Below are 23528 nucleotides of genomic sequence, written 5' to 3'. Positions count from 1 at the left end.
TGCATCTTTGTTGTTGTTGTTAAGTATTGTTAAGTATCAGTCTGATGGTTGTTGTGCCCTCAACTGTGTTATAATACTTGAGGTAGTCTGTTGAGTATGAATACTTGCATGTGGCAGTGCAGGTTTGGCCATTGGGAAATCCCCAGCCAAAAGCAAATTCATTTACTGTAACATCTGTTCCTGTCTAGAGATTTTAGAAAACTTTTACTCACTCCATAGTAAAAGTTAGTATGGAACATGGCATTTGTTTGTTTAAGGATAGTAAAAGATTGAAGATGGGAGAAGATAGGAGACGTACATACTGTAGGGGAGACACTGAACTGAAAGGTTTTATTATGTCATATTTTTTTCATCACATGATTCGTATGATGGCACTTACACAAGGAGACCTATTACTTTGGCCTTATTTCACCAGACTGATGCTAAAGTGTGAAATCGTCGTAACTTCCTGTTTGTAATGCCTTTTAAAAACGTGGAAGTCATCAAAAGGAGTACAGTGGAAATGTCACAGGTCCATACATTGTTCTTGAATTACATGCTGATATGACAAGAATACCCACTCTGTGTGTCCTTCAGATTTGATATCAGCCTTTTAATTTGATTATAGTGAAAGGCCATCTTGATATCAATAATTGCATTTTTAAAAGGTCTACATTACTGATTGCAAAAGAGATGACATGCCAAACTGCCTAAGAGATAAGCAGATGACCTTGCAGCTGTCTCCAATACACTCTAGTGTAATGTCCATAACACTCTTAGTAGTGCTTGAGTTGTTCCTCAGGAATAACACAATAGTGCTGTGGTCAGAGGCTATCTTCAAAGTTCATCAGTTGCTAAGCAATGTTGTCCCCTCATACTGCTCAGGCTGAATGTTCCTAGATTCAAAGTCGACAACTTCACATATTCCCAACATAAGAGCATCCAGTCATAAAGTCTGAGTAGAGTCAGCACCTTAGAGGTTCCTTTTCGGGATTACACTGCCCATGCAGCCAGCTGATTGGTCCTTTCATACCACTAGTGCAACACAAGGAGTCCATTCGCTCCTTCTCAGACCAGCATACACAATCTCCTGTGATTGGAGGTGTTCATGCTCAAGGGAACAAATGTGTGCACGTCATTCAGTCTCTCAGGCTTGTGGATGCAGCCCTGTGACAAACCAGGACGTCCACCATCCTGATGGACCGATCCGTGTCGACCGGGATGGCCAGTCCTGCTGACCAGAGACCTGGTCTACTGACACCTACACATCTATGGGTGGAACCGCCCTCTCTGTGGCTGAGGGTTACTTCTGGTGTGTGTGTGTGTGTGCTGGTGTCACAGTGGAAGGACTCTGATCAGGACGGGGGCGATAAAGAGCAGGGTCGACCAGGCCTCTCTGTGGCCGGACACGGCAGAGCTGGGCACCTGCTGTCGCATGGCGAACACGGCATTTGTGCGGTTGGTGGGGACCTCCACGTTACAGACCATCCCCTCACAACAGGAAATACACTCCTGAAAAGAGAGATGTGTTATTTGGTCCATGGGGCTTCTTAAATATGAGCAAGAGAGCATTCTATACCTTTAATATGGCTAAAACTGTAAAATGACTGTGTAATTGAATGGTCTCCTCTGCAGGTAATTAGGTTACAAACAACATCTGTCGACACTTTGCTAGCAACCATCTATGATTAAGGTTGGGCTTGGGGTTCGGTTTGGTTAAGGTGATTTACTGAATTCCAGTGATTGCCCAACAGCAATTTTAAACTCTTCAACAAACCATCTATAAAGTCTATGTATGCAGACTATTGAAGGAATGGGTAACAAAATGAATGACGGCCAGAGAGCAAAGTCACTCAGTGAGTGAAGAGTCTTGTGCATGAACTAAAGCCATCTTATTATACGGCTCTTCACAATGCAAGTAGAACGCTCCATTGACTTGAATGGGATTTCCCAAAGTTCTACCGGTCATTATTTTCGTCTAAGGACCGCTGTCAATGGCAACGGATTTTCATTCAAAAGTGAAGGCAGACGGTTGATCAGCTGTGTTCTAAAGAACGTTTGATTCAAGTTTAGCATGTGTTGCGAACTATTTGTTTCTCAGCAAAAGCAACAACAAAACACTAACAAATAAATGTTAAGAGACATATCGTGGAGTTTATTTTTTTCATTTTGGCAAGTAGCAGTATAATAGGCGGGATAATGCATAGAACACCAGTCATTATTGGGAAAATAAGTCCCTTCAGGGTGAAGCAAGACCCCTCCGCTGGCGCGTCGGGGTCGGTTTGCCCTGTCGGGACTTATTTTCCTAATAATGACCGGCGTTCTATACATTCTCCCTTACATGTAGAGTGTGGGAACAGTGAACTGATCTATTGATGTTTGAGCAAGGGCTGAGTCTTGCACATCATATCAAATTAGCGAATAGATGTTGCCTCATTAAATCAGCTTTAATTAGACTTCAGACTTTACACTTTGGCCGCCTTTCAAATTAGGGTCCTTAATATTAGTGAAATAACAAGATAATATCATATATGCTACAGATGATCAAACATAATATTGCTCTCGTGGCTATCGTGGGCTACAGTACGCATCAGGAGGACATACCGTGTGGCCCGTGTCTCTGTGGTGGCGGCACCCTGACATGTGACACTCCTCCCGCGCTGCACACCTCTTAGTCACAAACTTGGTCTTCCCGTGATGGCTGAAGTGGTGAACTGTCATACAGTACTGTGTGTCTGCAGGAGAATTAGAGAGAAACAAATAAAGGAAAGTATTTGATGAAAATCAATTATTTAATATAAAGAAAAATCAAGAAAATCAAGTATCTAAAATAATGTGGTTTTCCAATGGGTGCTTTAAGACATAAATTATCTGTGCATGTGATGAAATGAAATAAGTCTGTTCAAACTGAAGTGTGTAAATGTACAAAAGGTTTGCCTAAAACAGGTAAACATTTGTATGCATTTTTAGGCTTAGGTATATGTGTGTGAATAACATGGAGTAAGTACTCACTTTGTGGACACCACTTGTCCTCGGCCCAGCGATTACAGTTGTAGTTGTCAGAGGCCTGCTCACAGGTGAAACATTTGAAGCTCTTTGGGAATGGAGTTGCTGCAAAGATTAACACACAAACTTAAATCTGGGCATGGTGTACATATGACTTCAAAACTACAGTTTGTCTCAGCAGCTAAAAAAATGTTACATGACACAGCTAATATAAACAAAAACAATCACACAATATTCAAGGTAACATATTTTGTATAGCGATAGGCCTACCCAAGAAATGTGTTATGGTAAATGATATTATTCAATGAAGACATGACAATGAAATTCGCTTCTTATCCTTAGCTCTTACCATCCACAGGGGGCCGGACATTGTAGAAATTGATATGGTCACAAGAAACCAAAGCTGTGAGCAGCTGGAGAATAGAGATCAGGCAAAGAGCTGTGAGGAGCACCATCTTTACTCTACTGGTCAGTCAAGGTTCCTGCAAAACACAAGTTCAACAGGTTAATGCCTAACAAATACAACACAGCATTTCTTACTACTCCTGTCTAGTGTTGTCACGATACCAAAATGATGACTTTGATACGACACCTGCCATATCACGATGTTCGATACTGAAACGACACTACTTCACAACTTGTGTTGAATTCGGTGCACTTTTGTAGTGTGCAGGTCAATTCTGGGTTCTAAACTTCCTACATAATTGTTATTTTTAGAGTCAGTAAAATAGTAGGCCTACTTTGTGTGATTAAGTCCTTTATTGTTTGTTATAGTTAATTTACATTGTGTTGTGTTTTGCCAATAAAGTAGCTTTAAATAGCCAAACTAGGCTAGATCAAGGTCAGTGTTGAAATTACTGCATGCAAATCACTGAATGCTATGCAGAGGGGCATAATCTTTAGGCCATCTGATGTACAGTATAGGCTTCCCTAGGCCTTCCCGTGTTCATGGGATTTCTTTGAAAGTTGCAAAGGGAAAAAATGTGAGGATAGTCTTCTTTGCGCCCAGTGTACAAGTACGACGTTCCAACCACTCAGGTCTTCGTCAGATAGGCCTACACCATTACCTATTGCAATATGTCTGTGTGCATTCCTACATTAGCCTACGTCTATTTATTTGATAACATAATTTGCTACCACGTAACAATAAGCCGCTATTATTATTAGGACTCAACACGCTTTGGTGGTATTATATGCTGTGGGCTTTAATTAGCGCATTTCGGGTAGCCTATCCTACATCTGGGCAATACTTATTGAACAAATTGCAGTCTACATGCCATGACAAATACTTAGTAATTGTACTGACCGAACATGAAATACAAGTTATGGTAATGTTATGTCTCGTCAAAATGATTACAGCTCGTTATGTCTCGTCAAAATTCATTGATGAAGGAAGGTTTGCTTTATCCCAGAGAACCATACTCGTTTCACTTAGGATAGACTAAAACAGAAGAGAAGAACTTGGCACTAACCATGTAGTCGTGTTTTCTATAGCATATTCGTTGACCTGTTGTTCTTTGAACAAAAATGTTGGGATATGTCTGCGAGGTGTTTAGCCAAGTTCCATGCGTAGCCTACTGCTTTTAAATGACTTTGAAACATATTTCACAAACGGGCCTCTGTGTACCTGATGGCTTGCCTTCACTATTCGCGATGTATCCGAAATAATTGCACTTCAACTTTTGTTTTATCCACAAGGCCGAGGACCTACTGTATGTTGACGTTGGCTTCGCACTCACTCACTCAGAGCTGCCTGCTTGACACGCCCACTTGCCTAGATGCGTGCAAGGAGCAGTGAGAGCAGCAGTTCACGCAGACACAGAACGTTAATTTTAATAAAAAATAAAGTATCGATTCTAAATACGTCAGAAATCGTATCGTTTTTTGCGTGAAGGCATCGTGATACCTTTTTAGTATCGATACACCGTGCAACACTACTCCTGTCTACCATTGGAGCTGAAAAACGACTGATGCACTTTCAGCTGTTGAACCATGAAATGGAACATGAGAAGAAGAGACTGATAATTGAAGGGTTAGGTTGGAGGAGGAGTCCTCGATTCTTTGTTGCGTGTCTCTATAAGTATTCAGTGACCAGTAAATATGGCCCACACCACGGAGGCCTGATCCTCAGGGTCAGAGCCAGAGACATGTAGAGAGGGCCGGGGATGAAGGGAGAGATTAGCCAGGAGGCTGGTGAATGGCTGGAGCGCCTATTCAGGTAATGAACACTGACCCTTGCTATCAGGTCAGATGACTTGCTTTGTGGGTGGACGGCTGGGTGAGTGGGGACGGATTAAGAGAGATGGAGAGATGCTTCGGCTTCTATAGTGCTAGTGTTGCCTCTGCTGCCATTGGAGGTGAAGTTGGTGGGGAACTCTCGGCCATGGCAGGAGTTTATTCATGAGATGGTGGTAGGTGGTGGTCATCATTAACACCTCCAAAGCATGCTTTTCTGTTCCATCGGTAACCTCACAGGATATTTAGAGTTTCAACAACAACTCATGTTCAATTGATATGAGTTCAACAAATGTTGCTCTGTTTACTCGGTAGCGCACAGATGATCCACTGGCAAATGCAAATACACAGATGGACTGATCCATTATCTGAACGCTACCATTATTATAAAACAGACTAAACAGGACATCTCTGAAAGTTGGGGAATCTGAAGGCTCCTTGCAGGGCATCACAACTTTGACATGGCTTTTTTCAATGCAATGCATCACACATGCTGAAATGGTTAATAATGCTACCTGTTTCATCATAAAATATCAGCACAATTACAATTTTAAATTGATTGGTTGCTATATGATATTTTCTTGCAGTATGACTAGGGAAGTTTGATGTCATCAAGACACTCTTTTAAATATATAAATAAATTAAAGTATGCTATATGATTCCGCAAACATTTACTTAATAGAAATCTCTAAAGTCAAATGTCTACCTGAAAACTAATGCTGTTTCTTTCCTGCTTTTAAATGCTCCTTGACCTTTTGACACCTATTTGTGGTATTTTGAAAGGCTCTGGGGAGAGACAGCCCAGATGGTGTCATAAGTTAATGAGTAAGACTGGATACAGGTTTCTAGTTAACAATAACAGTTAACAATAGTAACGTCTAGTGTCCCCCCCCAGACCTGCCATAGGAACAGGTTCTAGAATTCTCATGGTACTCTTAGCCAAGGTTGACTAAAAGGCATTCAAACGTCAAATGCAACCAAACCAGCTAGGGTCATTAACATTATTGGGGGAGAGAGAGAGACAACATTATTGACCTGTTTTTGCAGTGGTCAACACAAACCTACCCTCACACTGACCCCTGGATAAGCGCACGCCATGGGGTGGTCCAAGTTTAAACGCCTTATCTCTTTGACACAGCACCTAAGACTGATCCATCCATTTCACAGAGGTGACATGTTTTGTTTTAGACTCTGATCTAAACAAACACTTGACATGAACAAGGGTTAGCTTTGTCGCTAAGGGTTTCCTGAAGTCCAGCATGAACTCAGCGGAGGATAACATATGTTTGGGCAAGCTGACACATGTTGGCTCTCGCTATCTTTAGGCCTTGCAACTGTCCAAGGCTCTGCCCTCAATCTTTGCCTCATGGGTTGACATTATGCTCAGCAAGCACACAGGACCAATGTGTTGGATGTTATAGTTAATTGTTAAATTGAAACGCATGCTTCATATAAATGAAAGCTCTTTTGACAGGAAAGACTTGTATTTTCTCTGGACTACGTGAGACAATGGGTGTTGGGAACACCTTTGAACTGCTGAGGTGAACTGAATGAAAGTGTGTATTGCAGCACTTCCTCTGTCTTTACTAGCACCTCAATAACCAACACTGTCATCCTCCTCCATGCACACACGCACTCACACACACACACCATTCCATATTCCTTCAAATTTCACAATCATACATTCCATTTCAAATGCCTTTCAACCGAACAATTATTACATGTTTGAAATGTCTTATCATCAGAAGCCTGGTAAATAATACTTGTCACATTCTTGTCAGAGTGTATGCCAAAATACATACCAGAAATGGAGTTTTGATAAGCTTTTCCTTAAACAAGTTTGAATTCCGTAATGCCAAGAAATTACTGCTCCCTGTGAGTCATTTTAAACTAGAAAATGTATTTCTTCATTGGGAAAACTTTTTAAAACTCTTACCTCAAAGGATTAATGAAAATACTGTATCTCCACACAGGAAAGAGTGAGTCTTAAATCAGAGAGAAAGTGGACACAAGCTTGTCATGGCATAGACACTGGGGACTGAAGTGACTTTAGCCACAGGCCAGAGCCTTACCCCTCCAGCCTCGAGAGCTACTTCAAAAGGCTGAGGAGTCACTTCCTGACTGAGGAGCTGTGATTGGTTCAACGGTGGAGTCTAACAGCCACTCTGGCCATGTGAGAACCCTGTTGAAGTGCTGCCAATGAGGCCTGCCCAGCTAATTACCATTCACACAAACACCCCCCTCTCCCCCTCCCCAACATCTCCTCTAAGCTACTGCAGGCCTGATGCAGTAATTCCCTCCTCCACCCCCATCATGTTCTCACACACACACACGCACACACACACACACACACCTGTGGGGGAGGGAAAGTTTTCTCCCAAGCTCATAGGGCTGGTTATCTAGTTGGGTTTGGCTGTTTAATGGTTGAGGGCAAACATGGGTTGAATAAAAAGCGGTAGAAGGTAGATTAGATTGGCGTGTATCATATCATCTGACTCGGAGGCCACATCGTCTCCATGACAAAGCCCGGGAGGTGTGATCCATAGGAATAGGTTATAGGTCAGCTACCTGCAGGAATTCAGCACAAATGTACCTGGCGCTCTCTCTCTCTCAGGCCCTGGGCTCTGGATAGATTACAATCGAATGAAAAGTCAGTGAAGAAAAAAGGCAGCCTTATCTGGGAATTCAACAAGGCATGTGCTTTACTGAGACATTCGCACCATTAGAAGTCAGTGACCCAAACCTCCTGAGAAAACAGCCACAGAAGAAAGTGCGATAGGCAAATACATAAGACCTTGAGAGAGAGAGAAAGAAAAAAAATTGGACAAAAATGTTAACTGTAACAAATTGTGGTGTTTCCATAGCTCACATTCCCTAAAGGCCAGTGGGAGTTGTGTCGGCTTTCGTTCCCATGACAGGGAAAGGAAGAGAGCCGCCGCGCACCACAATCACTTCCAAGCACGCTCCCAGCAGGGATGCCCACATTTTTGGAAGTCTTAATGGCCCCCAGCCCCATGGGTTCCGGCGAGGGTGCCCGTTCAGGGGGAACACCTGACTGCACGCTTCAGCTGCCACCTGGCTTTTATCACCAAACCTCTCTGTTCTCAGGAGGAAACGCTAATACTTCTCAGGCTCCCTCTTTTTAATGCGTTCAAGGTCTTGTTTTCTGCTTTTAACAGAAACATGGTTGAATCAAGCAAACAGTGGCATTACCCTCATTTCTTCAGCTTCCCCCAAATTTATATTTCATGAGTACAAGCAAAACTAATAACAAAGGAGAAATAGTCACATTCAAAGCATGTTTTCAATGTAGTCCCTATCTGATCATTTCTGTGTGTTCTTTGATGTGTCTATGTCCCCAGTCACTCAGAACAGATTTACGAGGGTAGGAAAGTGAATTATCAAAGATCACACACATGTTGTCTTTTATGCAACTTTCACAAACGTCATGTCAGCCATCAGGACCAGTAGATGATTTACTGGACTGTTTGAATTCAAAATGTTACATACTATGGATGACATAGCCCCGTCAACATTCAAAACAGTCACCGAAATACAGAGAACACCATGGAAACAAAATCCAACGGTTAAATTCCTAAAAAGATAATGTAGGAAGACTGAAAGAAAATCTTGCAAATATAAACTTCTGATCCACTATCAAATCGTAAAGAAATGCTCTGCAAATATAACTCTAAACTACGCAATATTCTCTAACAATTTCAGCAGAAACGTAATCAATACTTGTGCCAGTCTCAACAGTTGAGAAGTTAATGAATCCTCCTCTCAGCTAAATCTTGAACTTCTCTCAACTAACAAATTCAATGAGTTTGTTTTTTATAAAGGAAAAATTTATCAAATCAAACATATCCTCGCAATTACAAATAACTCAAACTCATCTGGAACCATCAGCTACAAAGGTTTTCAGACATTGAGTTGTCTTGTGTATGAAATGTGCTTTGCAAATAAAACTGCCTTGCCTTGTTTTGGTACAGCAGACTGCAGATAGTCATGTTCCACACATGCCATTATTAAACCTTGCATGTCCAGAAGCTGGTTGATATTCAAAGCAAATAGCAGTGTTTGGTATAAATAAAAAGAATGATAACATCATCATTTGGCATCTGGTGATTGGGAGATTTCAGAGACAGCCTGAGGGATAGGGGAATTCAAAAGGTTTTTAAAGCTACCCTTTGACTTGAATTGTAAACATTCTGTTGTGCAATATGGGGAATTTATATGCTTTATTTAAATGCCAGCATGTTTGACAGTATTCTTTGAAGAGTTCCATAAAACCCCATTTGACTCTGACTCTACATGGGGACAGAAAAGTCCCCCACATCAACTGAAAAAAACACTAGTAAATCAGTATTGTATGTCCCTTTTTGATGTTCATAAGAGGAAGATTCCTCATTTACAATTTTGTTTCACATGCATTCCCTTAAGTTTAAACCAAGTGGTTACTTTGATATTTTTGCACTGTGGTCTAAGGTAGGCTATTCCACTCCAGTATATGGTTCACTATTCCATATACAGTATTTGGAGGCTTTGGAAATCACAGCAGTATACAGTACAAGATTGGTACTTGAATAAATGAGAACACAGCAAGCAATACATAATGCAAAGAATGCAAGTTGTCCTGTGAAACTCAATGGTTGCCTTATTAGAGTAAGCAATACTGATGAAGAGCACACTGACTATGAACAAGACAATAAAAACATACATTTCACATACATGATCAAAATGTATGTGTGCTGTCATCATCTACATCATTTTTATTTCCATAACTGGTTTGTTCAGACTGTTCAGACAGAGCTCACTAAGCTTAACTCGGAGACATATTTCTACACAAGTTTTACCTGGCACAAGTCATTTCCCCTTGTCTAAGATACAATAACAACATTAAGATGTTGATTAATAACAATAATCAACATCTGATCATTTATCAAGGGCTGACTTAATTATTGACAGCACCTACCATACAAGTAAGTCATGGCAGTGAGTCGAGACGGCTCAACTGGTTTTTGATGAGGCCGTGGGAACTTTGTTGACTAGGCTCAAACAAAAATTATGGTTGCAGCAACACAATTGATAATAAATATTATAGTCTCAATTAACAAGATGATTTTAAAACTCTCATTACTCACATATAGTAAGTGCTTTCATTAAATTAGCTGCATCATGATGACTGGCTTACATTCAAAGTGTATGATAAGAAAATTATCAACATGCCTTTATCACCTGCACAAGTTTTTTCTTTCTTTGCTTTGTCAATAACTTTACTTCAATTGACACTAATGACAGATTTACTGCCCTGTTTTGATGGGAACTTGGAGTGCAACTTTATAGTTTGAATCTAAAGACAGAGGTCTCATGGAACTCTGGGAAGTTTAACTTTATAGCAGACTTGCGCGGCACTGTGACACCTGGAGGGCTCTGCGCTCCGACATGAAAATGATTCACGGAGTCATCAGTTACCCCACGCTCCACTCGGCTTTTTTAAACACAGGGAAAAGAGAGACTTATAAACCAGGCCAATAAAACAGGAACAACAAATGATGAAACTCAGCAGGAGTTGAGGAGCTGTGCCAAAGTCGACCCGAGCCAGTCTACTCTTTGAGCCTGCTGGTGTCCAAATACAAATGCCTGACAAACAGCACCATAACAAGCCTGTGCAGGAAAAACAGACCAAAAACTCACAAAACTGAAGTATCTACACACAACCTTGGGTGGATGTGAGAACATTCATCAGACTCCAAAAAAAACAATCCTGAATCCTAAAAAAATTACGGCTATCTACGGGTCGTCTTCATTTAGCCGAGACACAAGGGCTCAAATCCTTCAGCTGCTGAGTGTTCAGTGTGGACTACTCAATAGCAAGAGCAGAGGTGAGATGTATTGCCATAAAAGCAGAAATTCCTTCTTTTTTCCCCAAACAACAGCACCTGAACAGCCCTCATGTCCCACGTCCTGTTACACGCAACTTAAAAGCATATCCCTACACGGAGCACTTCTCACCGCTATAGCAACAGGCCTGTGTTAGAGCCGCCAGGGCCTGAGGAGACAGCAGCACTGGCCACAGGAATGTGTCGGCCATGAGGAGGAATCTGCTCTGTCTGGCAGTGTTCCCAGAGAGAGTGTCTTCATGTATGGGGGCCACTTTACATCGTGGACGTATCAGAGTGGCATCGGGGCCCTAGTGACGGAGGATCTATCTAATGCCCCTCAGCCATGCATAAGCTTCAGCAACATGCAGAAAGCATGTCAATTCTTGTGAATGTGTGTGTGTGTGTGTGTGTGTGTGTGTAAAAATAGCGAGCGAGAGATGGGTACAGAGATAAGATAGCTAGTTTATCATCCACTTCACCTTAGAACATCTACCCAAACTATGGATTCAAAAGTATTCCTTTTTTTACCAGAGATCACACATCTTCACTGTCAAATCACTCTTATGAGTGAAGCCCACTCAGAACCAACCCTGCTGATCAAAAGATGTTTAACTCACTTTAAATTGTTTCAGAGGTCGCCTTCATAACACAGTCTAGTCTCCTGTTCACTGTACCATCACCAGAAAGAGATGTAGCTGCAATACCTTATCAAAGGAAACCGTTTTACTGTCTATAAAACAAACAAAACATAGCCGCAAGCTGCTTTAAAAGGCGCTCTCTGTCTCCATGTCCCTGACACACTGTCTGCCTGAACTCAGTCTCTCTTCCCGGCCTCTCTCTCATACTGTTTGAGCCCCCCCATCTACAGGAAGTGAGCTGTAGGGTCAGTCATCATAAAATACCTCAGGTCTAAGGATGTAAACCTGAGGGGGTGGGGGGTCATTGGAGCTTTTATAGCTCTTTTGTGAGCAGGATCGTTCACCCCCCCCCCCCCCCCACACACACACACACTCCCACCACTCGTTTGTCAAAGCACACCAGCCCCAGATATAAGAACCGCTGCCGTAAAGCACTCCTGCTCGCAGGACAAAGGCCCAGAGAAGAAAGGAGACGGGAAGATGAGGTCGAGGCTCTGAGGCGGCCTGCTGGGAAGATCTGGAGTGTCTAGACTCATGTTTGACCTCGGCTATGTGGCCTGCCGCCTGGACGCAGCGCCCGCACAGACATGAACGATGGGTTCAAACAAGCACTAATCCCTGTGTTGAGAGATTGGGCGGATCTCCTGAGTGTTTGGCAAACACACCTGAGTGAGCTGTAGATTTAACGGAGCCTTTCTGGCACAGATGTTCACCTTAAGACAGCGGCAATATATATACAGTAGTAATCTAGAACTCATTGCTATTAATTGTACACATACTTTTGTTGTCTTATCTATATCATGTTGGCCAAGATGTGTTAGCACAGTTGAGCCGCAGAAATAGTGTTGTGATTCGTTACATTCCTAACAGAATTAAGCTTAAACCTCTAAAACACTGTTTGCAAGACATATGTTTCATATACTGTATGTATTTATATATTGTAATATTGTAAATAAATAATAAATATTTTAAATGGGTAACTTCATGTGTGTATTTCCAATCACATAAACCCCATACTGATGAGTGACAACAGTCAATGATTACCAGACATACAAGGACTCGCACACAAGACAACAGCGTAATTGATGGAAAGCTGCCAGAGGAATCATTTCTTAGCTCACTCTTTAAAGATGTAATGCACTACCAGGACATGCTTTGATGGATGCAACAGGTAACCGCTATCAATGTCTGTGCTATCAGCATTGAGATGGATATCTTTAATTACCTTGAGGCCAATCTGGAAAAGCAATGCATCTTAAAGTGTGTTCAAGACCAAGGCCTCTAGTCATCAACCTCAAACTTTTAAAGGGTTTCTTAAAATGTATTGTCTACTCGAGGATTGATTAAAGGAAAAAAAACAGCATGGTAATTTACAGCATATTCTATTGAATGGAATGTTAAATGTTATTTTTTGATTTTGCATAATTAAGACCTCTTTTGAAAATGAGCTCTCCTTTTCAGCTCTGCTGTATTCAAAGCAGTACTGGACTTGGAGTTAACAAGGACAACAGATACCTGATTAAACAACATCCCCTACAGGGCAACCACTTGAGGAAACAAATTATGGGCTGCCTGCCGGTCTGAAAAAATCTCTAAGATCAAGAGCACCCTGTATTCATCCAGCACCAGCGATGAACCAGGAAAAGAGCTGAGTTACAGTAGGAGGGCTGCAGGGATCCCCTTCCACTGTAATTTCAAGGGTTCAAGGGCCATTTTGGTAAAATTATACCGATCTCGCATTTCAGGCCATCCCCAGGACCAGTTAACAAGCACTTTCCCATGTATTGCTTACCCCTCGGTGCATGACACTTAAAAGCTGCTTAAAAGTATAGTCTTTCACGTTCAGCTCCCGTAAATTTGCAAGAACAAAGAACTGCGTATGAACACCCCCCCCCCCCTTACTTGATAGTGAGTTTCACTTCAATTGCATGTCCACTTTATGTCATCTCCACTGGCACGTGAAACACTCCAATCATATCAGACCCATGACGTTGGGATGACCCCCTGACGTTGGGATGACCCTTAGGTTTGCTAAAGGGCCTTCTGGAATTTGGATTTCCAAGCCAACAACATACACGCTGGGTCCTTTTGGGGCAGATGATGAAACAAAATCATCTGAACTGCCTTTAAGAACAAGCTGACAGCCTACGCTGCCTGATATCAGGTATAATGCATTTGCCTCTTCTCCCCTGGCTCGGTCACTCGATTGCGGAGACCTCTCCTCCATCCTCCCCCGCTTTCAGACTCCATCATTACACAAGGGCGCGAGACCGGGTCTGTTTAATTGGCCAACTGATTACCCCTGGTGCTCTGCCCCCCACCCCCAACCCTGTCTTACCCGATCCACTCTCTGTAGCCTCCTGTTCTCTCCCTCCCGGCCGGTTCAAAAGGATCAGAGCCTCCGAACAAGGCCCTCCTTTGTGGCCGCCATTTTGCAGCGAAATCAAGACGCATTTGTCCATTTGCCTCGGAGGCTACTGAGAAGGGAGAGAGGGGGGAAGGGGGTGGATGGAGCATCAAGCTCAGGGATCACTCACATCAGTGGAGCACAAGCAAGGACCATATCACACACTACACAGAGCCCCGGGTAAAACCACTGCCTCAGAGACGGTACTATAACGTGTCGACAGAACCCTAACTCGTGTCCCTCACCACTGATGTGGGGGACAGATAAGTCACAAGCACAATTACAGCAATTTAGCCTTGTGGTTGGGAGAGCAGAGCACACAGCACTAAGAGACATGAAAAGACAATGACCTATAGCGTGACGAGTAAGTCGCCGTGTTAAAAGAACTTAAAAGCATCTTGAGGTCAAAAGAAGAATTTAGAGATCATTTGGAGGATATGAATCATTGGATTTATGATGCATATACGATATGTCTGGTTCATTTATCATTGCTCTTAAACCTGATTCACTACAGGTGGTGAAAGTGCCACCATGGTTTCAATGGAACAAGCAAACACAGGGAGTCCCTGTAACACATGAACCAAGTCAAGTCCAATAAATAATGTGCACTCTCACACCACCACACCTTCAACTGGCATCGGTCTTTCTTTCATCCAGGTGAAGGGACATCTTTTGTGTTTTGACAGCTGAAAATCAGTGTCATATACTGAAGGAGGCTTATCCTCCTTGGATTTCATTGGCTTCAAATGGCTTAGGCCTTTGTGTTCATTTCCAGTGATGGGGGCACTGGGGGTCAGAGTATGCAGAGAATTTAAACCCAATACGTCAGGTGCACAACTCAACTTCAAACTTCAGAGCAACTCAGAATCAGATCAGATATGTGATGGGGGGGTAAAGCACTGCAAAACATACATGATGTTCAGTCTGAACAGCAGCTTTACTCTACACTACTATGCAATGAATAAATTCGAATGAATAGATAGATAGATAGATAGATAGAAAGATAGATAGATAGATATGGATCTATATATATATATATATATATATATACACAGTATATCGCTAATTTTTCAATGCAAGTTAATTTTAATGTACATGTGTGGATAAAAAATTTGGATAAATCCATTTAATGTTGGTCAAAGATCTATCTGTTTCGTCCCAGGTAAACTTCATCAATAGAGGCATGAAAGGAACCACTGAAAGCTATGAATAACTTAATTAGCCAATCACATTCCCTGGTCATTATGTTCAGCACAGTTTGCTTTAACTGGCCCCTTAATTGACTAATATAAAAGCGCAGATTAACTTCTATTCATTTTGAGATGCTTGGTAACTCTCCAGTGGGCTTTTCAATCACTTTTAATTAACGACCCACAATGCTCTTGTCCAAACGTTTGCAGGGACCTATAAAGTTTGTTCAGCACGGTTATAGAGCCTCTTAGGAAGCTTTTGTCAACCGTGCTTTTCTTGCATGGATTTAATCTCCCAAGATGTTGAGAGACTGGGACGGTGAAGCGCCCTTGTCAAGTTTAAGATTAAATAAAACCCATGAAGCTGTGTCACCTGGGCCCCGGGCCAAGGTAACTGAATGGAGATGGCAGACCGTTTATCCAGTACGGGCGAATACAGTGAGCCCTTCTTCTGTGCCTGCGTTCTCGTGTGTCATAGGGACCAAGCCAGTGAGGGTTGATTGTGCGTTGGATAGGCATTGGAGTTCATATCGTGTTGAGGGATGCCATATACAAAGCGCACTGTAAGTGACAAAGCCTATCCAACAAACTGAGAAGACCAGATGAGCAAGCTCATTCACTTGAATGGCAACAAAAGTGAACGTTTTAGGAAGAATGACAATCAATCACAATCAACGAAACAAAACATGTACTGTTAACTATGTTAATAGGAATTTAATATAAATTTCTGCATTGGATGCATTTAATTCAGACATATTCTGCCTTAAATTATTCTCTCTCATTTCTTTGACATCACAACTCGTGCTTGTGCCATGAAAATAGCCTGTATCACTACACATCTCACTACACATCTCAGAACTCCTTATATTGAGGGCACAGCTGGAGCATTTGTTCATAAAAAATGCTATTACCTGTAGTAAGTAGGATGACTAAATCATGTTAAACAAACCTGCAGATAGGTTTATTGGTAGATAATAGGCCACTAAAATGTTACTTGTTAATTGGTGAATTATATATTAGATTAAATTAATTAAATTAAAATATTTCCACTTATGATTCAACCTATCAAGGAAATAGTGCAGTCAGATTTTGGAATCAAAACTAGCACAGTACACTTATCTGTGGAAACTTATCTGTGGATCCTCATAATGCCTCTTTAATCATACACACAAGAAAAAACAAACTTAGACAAACATCATTCCTTGCATTCCTATTCTTACTAACACTATTAAAGTGTGAGGTGATTCTTTTAAAAAGCTATTTCCATTTAGAAATGCCAGTTGGGACAGATTTTGAACAAAAACACACATTTTGGTCCAGGGTGTAATCTATTTCAAAGTGAATGGGTACCACAAAATATTCATCATAAAATGTAGTTCATTTCTGACGGATGTCATAAATCTTAAACGCGAACCCACTTTCTTGATATACTGAACTCAAGAAGACTAGAATAATTTGTTCTTCAGTGAATGGTGCACATATAATAACAAAGACTCCTCAGAGGTCTTCCTGACCTTTCGTAAGATAAGACACAATAGGTCTACATGACACTTATCACTGACCCATGGAATCTCTTGTGTGTTGGGGTCATTTGTGACCCTGGGGTCTGGGCACCTGACCCGCCCCCGTCGTCTCATTTGGCGTCAGTATGATACCCTCTTAATGGACAGGTCCTTCAGGCCTCAGGCCAACTTTCCAAAAGGGGTGCCCACAATTCCATTCCCCATTCCTAGATCATAATCTACTTATGTTGCCTGGGCATGCAGGTCAGATATTATGTACTAGTCATACCGATTTAGTATTTCGGCTTAATATGCACTTTAAAATACAACTTTTCCTGTTTATTTTAAAGCAACATTATGTAAGAATTGGTATGATATTTATACCCCAAACATTTCCATGTGCATTTGTTCCATGTGTACAAATGTACATAGTGCAATACCTGATGTTCCAGGCCTGCATCATCAGTGTCAGAGACACCATTTTCCATATTATATAATCAAAATCAGTTTGAAACCATTATTTCAAGGTAAAATAACTACTGTTGCTTTAAGTAAGAAGCAGAGTGAACCTCTTCGTCCAGTAATATGCTTTCACATAAAATCTTGGACACACATCAATACAACACCCAACTGTAAATATACTTTCAGTTTGCACTGGAATAAAGCTTTCCACCACGAAAAGTACATCTCAAAGCTGACTAATCTCACCAGGAGGTGAAGTTAAACTATAGGCCAAAGTACACACACCACAATTACTCTCCTGAATTTAAACTGATTTAGCATTATAACCCTGTCAAAACATGATACATCGACATTCAGGTAACACAGGTGGCAGGAAGGTACATGATCAGGTGCTCAACCCATTACCTGATGCTAAAAACAGAGCCTACAAAAATAGTGCTCCCAAAAGGGTGGGCATCCCTGACTAAGCGTAATAACATACTACTTGCATTGTTCCGGGTAGTTCTCCTTTTGAAACCATAAAGCAAACCAGTGCCTTAGGGCGTGAACATGCAAACACTTTGTTATTCATAGAATCATTTCCATTACGTCACTAGAGAGAGAGAGAGAGAGAGAGAGAGAGAGAGAGAGAGAGAGATGTGAGAGGTAATTCCCCTTCACAGTTTAGGAGAGCAAAATGAAATGGTGTTATGCAAGTCCAATTATGCTCAAGTTTCCCATTCTTCCAGAAGCTGGATAACATGACCATAAGGAGCTGGATGTGTTTTGATACTGTCTCTGCTGCCGTCCAACAGGGAACAACATGAGATAACATAATACCTACAAATACACTGGTGTTCACTTTGGGACCACAGACTGGAGTGTTCTATGAACATAGAGGCCTTTTACAAGAACGGTCACAGCCGGCTCTATGTCCTATGACGTTAAGGGTCCTTTAACATCTGCAATAAGATGCTACAGATGTTCTATCAGTCAGTGAGTTCTAGTGCCACTGAATTTCCCTCAGGACGATTAAAGCATTTCTAATCTTATCATATCATTTTGTTTCATAAAGCAATCTAAGACCAAAAAAAAGCAATTGGTGTGGTGACTTCTGTCTCAGTTTTTATTTGACTGGGCCAAACATGCAATGTGCTTAAAGATGCTGTGAGTGAGGTCAGCCTTTTGTGCAAGGTCATCTAAAGATAGCCACACTGTCCATAAATGCAGGATATTTAAATGTTGTGTCACTGCAGGTTTAAAGGTTTTGATTGTGGACATCAACCATAAGCTGGGCTTAGATCTCTTCCCTTCTCTACCCCCTTCTTTTTCTACCACTTTCTCCTACCACACGTTGACTACTGCTTATAACCTATGCACTCTCATCCTCTAGTAACAGTAATGATTGATGTAGCATTAATTCCTACCAAAGGTCTCCTCTACATTGTAGCTGGGAAGTTATTCCTCGTTTTTGTAATTCGCTTTGACAAAGCATCTGCTAAATGAATAAATGTAAATGTAAATGACATGTATTTGTATTTAGGTCTGTCTTCAGTCCAGCTGTTCTTGGTCTATCTTTGATTTTTCAGATCAATGGAAGGTGTTTTTACAACATACAATATTGCATAAACCAAAGAAGAATCATCCATTTATATTGTGAGAAAATGTTCTATTTAGAATTGATCTTAAGATTTTGTGGCAGTTTTGTTTTCATTATTCAAACAAAGAGCTATTTGGAATATTTGCATACATTTAAATGTATCCACAACTTTCGGACATCCCATGAGGCCTTGCGTCAAAAATGGGTGCAACTTCCACTTCTCCGTATAATGAATAGGACATGTTTGGGGGGCTTCTTTAAGTTTAAGTTCTTCAGATATATTCTTTTTTATTCATCTTCATCGGCAGGATCATTCTGATTAAGTTTTAGGCTTATGTAAAAAAAAAAAAAAACATACGTTTTAAGCCACTGAATTTGTTTAGTCCAGTTATATGTACAAAACAGCACATGTTGTCCCTGAGCACAGTAAGGAGATCTTATAAAGGTTTGCGACTCTACACAGTAAATAATAACCTGAGAAATAATTGAACTCTTCGCTAAATAGCACACAAAATAGGTATACTACTACTTCCGCTGCCTCACCAGACGTTTCACCCATTTTCTTCTTTACAGCAGCACCCCATGGAAACTTGTGGATAGGATCCAATCAAGGCAGGCCTGCACAAAACTCCTGAAGCTGTACGCATGTTTAATCAACAGCCACAAACCCTCGGTCATAGCAGCTGTTGTACTTTTTTTTCCTTTTTAGTCTCTCCTCTCTTAATCTGTATCCATCTGTCTGTCCCATTCTTTCTTCAGCAAAGAAAAAGTCCACAGCTATCAAAAGAAGGAACTCAACAGGGCTGACTCTTTTCAGCCAAGTGATAAAAAGTTAATTGGAACCACATGACTTTCCAGTTCCTCTGTAATTGCCTGGAATTGGACTGCCCTCCATAAGGTCAACAAAGAGACAGAAAAGAGACCAACAAAAACCTAAACAGTCTTGATCCAAACAGCCTTTTCTGAAAATCTTCAGCTTGCTAACAGCAAACAGTTTCATTTTGTTAAGGATAGAAAAACACACTGACAAAATGCAGAAGACCGGTGCTGTTGGCATAAAGCTGCGGCCTTCTACCTTTGGTTATTTGCACTACGACTCACAAGCATATGCTAAAACCCCACAATTAGCCTATTGGGGGGATAGCACCAAATTAAAGTATTCTCAAAAACTTTTGTTTTTGTCTGATATTCTTCTAATCCTTCCAAACAAGTATAAGTAGTCTAAGCTCCAACAGAGCCATGATCATATCTATCTATCATACTGTCAGACCTCAACAGTCCATATTCTAAACACTAGATTGAACTAGATAGATATACTGTACAAATCATCTCCATGGCCCACCTGTTCAGTCTCATGTTGGCTCACTCGCACACTGTCCACAACATGCCAAGGTTTTTTCACCATTCCCCCTTCTCTTCTGTTGAGCAGTCTGAACTTAAGGAGCCTTCAGAGGAGGCAACATGCTCTGACAGCCTAATGGCGGCCGCCCCCCTCTCTTACTACAGCGAGCAAGCTATATCTCTCCTGGGTGCTGAGGGAGACATCAAACGCTACAAACCTTCCTCTGATCACCTTCCGTCCTTAGCACACACATCACCTGCATGTCAGACAGAACCGGAAAAAAACTGCTCACTGCCCTTGGACATGGCTGATGGAGGATATAATGAATGAGGGGAAGAAGAAACGAAGAGAAGGGGCGGGATTTTAGGTGGACTGAGAATGGAGACGGGCGATGGGTTTGAGGCTGGACGTCATGGAGCTCAGAGTGTAGAGTGTGGGGGGAGGAAAGGCAAAATGTCTTAAACCATAAACATACAGAATGGTGTTTGCCTGAGAGAGAGAATATGAAAGAATATATGACCTTTATTACTAATGTGATGGGGTGTTAGTATCATGCAGGTGTGATCCATCTCAAGCAGTGAGTCAGTTCAGACAAAAGCTATTCCATTTGGAAAGTCACAAACTCCCAAAAGGCCTGCAATTCTGGGAGGCTAATGTGTTTGAGAGGTTTGAGTTTCAGGAGGGGGCCTTTTTTCTGCGATGCAGCAGTGTCCTGGCAGTTTTTACTAGTTAGGACTTTCTATCCAGAACATAACTAAGTGCATTATAAATCTTATGGTCTGTTCTAATCTAAACACTGATGCACACACCTTGACATAGTGTTGCACAATGCATCGATACTTGTTGAAAAACATTTTTTACAATGCCTCATTTTGTGAGAATCAATAGCTTAAGAATGGTGTTTTAATCAGGTTTTACCAAAGATGCCATACATTTTGGCATTGGGACAACACTACCCTGACATTTATTGCAGTTTGTGTATACAGCGCTTTTAACTTGAAATCAATTTCCAGCTAAAGAGTTAGTGAGTACCTGGAAATCATTAGGTCACTGGTCATAAAAAAAAACAGTAGTAGCAAAAGTATTTTCTACAAAGGATTAAATCACTTTTTAAGTTTTAAAAATCTTTAGTATTCAATAAATTCTTGAAAAAGTAAATTTCATCTGCTTCTTTCTCTTCACTTTCTCAAAATATATGTTCTTGCTTGTTTTATATCTTCATTGTCTTTCTTTGGTCACATTTCCCAGAACCTGTTACTTTTAAGGTTGTTATTACATTGATTAACTCAGTGTTATTTCCCCAGATACACACTTGTGTGTGACAGGTTGGTACATTATTGAGGATGCTAACCAAGATATTCAAAAAGAGTAAAATCAAAACTGCAACAATTAACAGTGTCGATCAACAAGTGATTGTAAGTGATTGTAATACCAAGTCTACTATTTCTGTTTCTTGCTTACAGGGAGGCGGTGCAACTGCACTCACATTCCCTCCAAAGCTGTCTTAAGAGCCCAGTGACAGATTGTAGCAGGGGGTCATTGGTGGGTCCCTGTTCATCCAGCCAGCAGCACACACACACAAACACCCCATATGGGACACTGCAACTGTCATAACTGACTGAGCAATGACTACAGGGGGTGGCCTCACACATGTGTTCAACTTGACAAGGTTTTCTTTTAAGTTTAACACTGATGTTTAACGAAATCATTTATTCAAACATGCTGACTTTGCAGGATGCAAATCTCCAATTCGTCCAGGAATGGAGGCAGGATTGAAATAGCTATTAAGAAGGAAACAGTAACTGTAAAAATAATCTTGACCTAACAGCTTCCATTGTGTCCTGAACCCACACTATCAAGTGAGAGTGCTTGGTACACAGTTTCAATGGAGCTTCACAATGGCTTTTGTTCCTTCGTTAAAAATGTCTTCAACAGCTGGCCGTTGCAGACAGTGTGCTTCAATACATTGTAGCCAATGACATAATTGCGCGCTTATAACAGTTACAGTTACAAACGTATAACTTGCTTTATCAATCTTTTAGATAGGTTAGCTTATAGATGTAGGCTACAGTTTGGATTAATTCATTCTACCCAAGGAAGCAAAGAATCCTCAAAGTTTCAGTTAAGCACTGAATATTGATGGCTGTGATCAACGTAGGCTAATCGTCATGAACGCAACAGAACGCTACCTCAAGAAATCGAGGAGGCTAAACTAAATAGTCCTACGTTAGAGTGAGTCGACCTAGACTTACCTCAGTTCGACTTTCATGTACCTGGAAACTGCAGATGAGAGTATTAATCTTTCCGATCTTCGGTTGCTTTCACGGAGAATGCCTCTTCCAAATAGATGACAGACCGCGGGATGACTGTGAAGAGGGGCGGGATGAAGCGACAAGAAGGCGGGGTTGAAGGGCAGGTGAAGTTTCCTTCTCTAAGGAAGGAATCGACCCTAGCCCAGTAGTTCTTATCATATAAGCCTATTTAGCCCCAGTGGCGTCATGCCTCGGATTTTTCCTCCCTGATCATTTTTTTTTATCATAACTTTGCTCCTACCGGTATTATGCTCCATAATAAGCCAGAGCCTGTAACGACTCAAATGTATTCTTCTGGATGTGTAATAAATCGTTAGGCTACCAAAATAGTTGAAGACCGATCAGCAGTCCTTTCCCTAATAGCCAACTCACACGCACGTTTTGCTTGTGTTGTAGAGGGCAAGAAAATAATAGCAGTCTCTCATGTATCAGGTCAAAATTGCTCATGATTTGCAGGTAGCAACTTGCAGTACAAATGAGGTACCTATTGCTTGCCATAATGGTAATGAGAAATATATTATGCCTAGTAAAATATTAAAATATTTAGTGTTAACCTTACTCAGCACCCCCCCCCCATTGTGCCCCCCAAGAATTTTGGCTTGCATTACGCCCCTTTAGCCCTGAACTAAGGTAACTGTTGTTGTCTGGCTATTGAACAATATCAGCGCGAGACAACATTTTGCTTGATAACAGCTTACATTTGATGTCGAATAGACTAGCCTATTAAACTGCTGTAACGAAAAACAACTATAGGCTATATGATAAATACTATGGAATCTTATAATATTTGGGGAAGTGCTAGACTGTAGGCCTACTATAGAAACACTGGAGGGCAAGAATAGGATCTATTATAGAGGTAGGCCTACAGAATATCATACAAGTAGGCTAGTCCATTATAGGCTATATGCCTCGGCCTACTATAGAAATCTTGTAGTAAGTTATTTTTCGTAAGAGTGGGTGCTGATTATCTATGTCAGGAAATAATTAAACA

At 41.2% G+C, this 23528-nt stretch overlaps 1 protein-coding gene across 5 annotated transcripts; it reads right to left on the bottom strand.

The window, feature by feature from the left end:
- Positions 1-304: 304 nt before the first annotated feature.
- lypd6b (LY6/PLAUR domain containing 6B) lies at positions 305-22580 on the bottom strand. 5 transcript variants are annotated; one of them, XM_042076655.1, is made up of 5 exons: positions 22478-22580; positions 3335-3467; positions 2992-3090; positions 2584-2714; positions 305-1491 (listed from the first exon to the last, which is right to left on the bottom strand). In XM_042076655.1, exons 2-5 carry the CDS (start codon positions 3438-3440, stop codon positions 1315-1317), a joined length of 513 nt encoding a protein of 170 aa, XP_041932589.1. In that variant the 5' UTR covers positions 3441-3467; positions 22478-22580; the 3' UTR covers positions 305-1314. The 5 variants fall into 5 exon arrangements, with proteins under 5 accessions (XP_041932589.1, XP_041932616.1, XP_041932626.1 ...); XM_042076682.1 differs by having other exon boundaries at positions 22499-22569; XM_042076692.1 differs by lacking the exon at positions 22478-22580 and adding an exon at positions 19427-19503.
- Positions 22581-23528: the final 948 nt, after the last annotated feature.

Source organism: Alosa sapidissima, chromosome 2, assembly GCF_018492685.1.
Source record: "Alosa sapidissima isolate fAloSap1 chromosome 2, fAloSap1.pri, whole genome shotgun sequence".
Lineage (NCBI taxonomy): Eukaryota > Metazoa > Chordata > Actinopteri > Clupeiformes > Clupeidae > Alosa > Alosa sapidissima.
The sequence above is the reverse complement of the archived record's forward strand: the minus strand, read 5'-3'. Positions and strand labels throughout refer to the sequence as shown.

What these genes read in the sequence shown, in the direction of transcription:
- lypd6b (XM_042076655.1), bottom strand. Translation starts at nt 3,440, where the DNA reads ATGGTGCTCCTCACAGCTCTTTGCCTGATCTCTATTCTCCAGCTGCTC. An exon ending in TGTCCGGCCCCCTGTGGATG is followed by an intron (nt 3,091 to 3,334) that starts GTAAGAGCTAAG and finishes TAATCTTTGCAG; the next exon opens with CAACTCCATTCCCAAAGAGC. An exon ending in GGACAAGTGGTGTCCACAAA is followed by an intron (nt 2,715 to 2,991) that starts GTGAGTACTTAC and finishes ATTCTCCTGCAG; the next exon opens with ACACACAGTACTGTATGACA.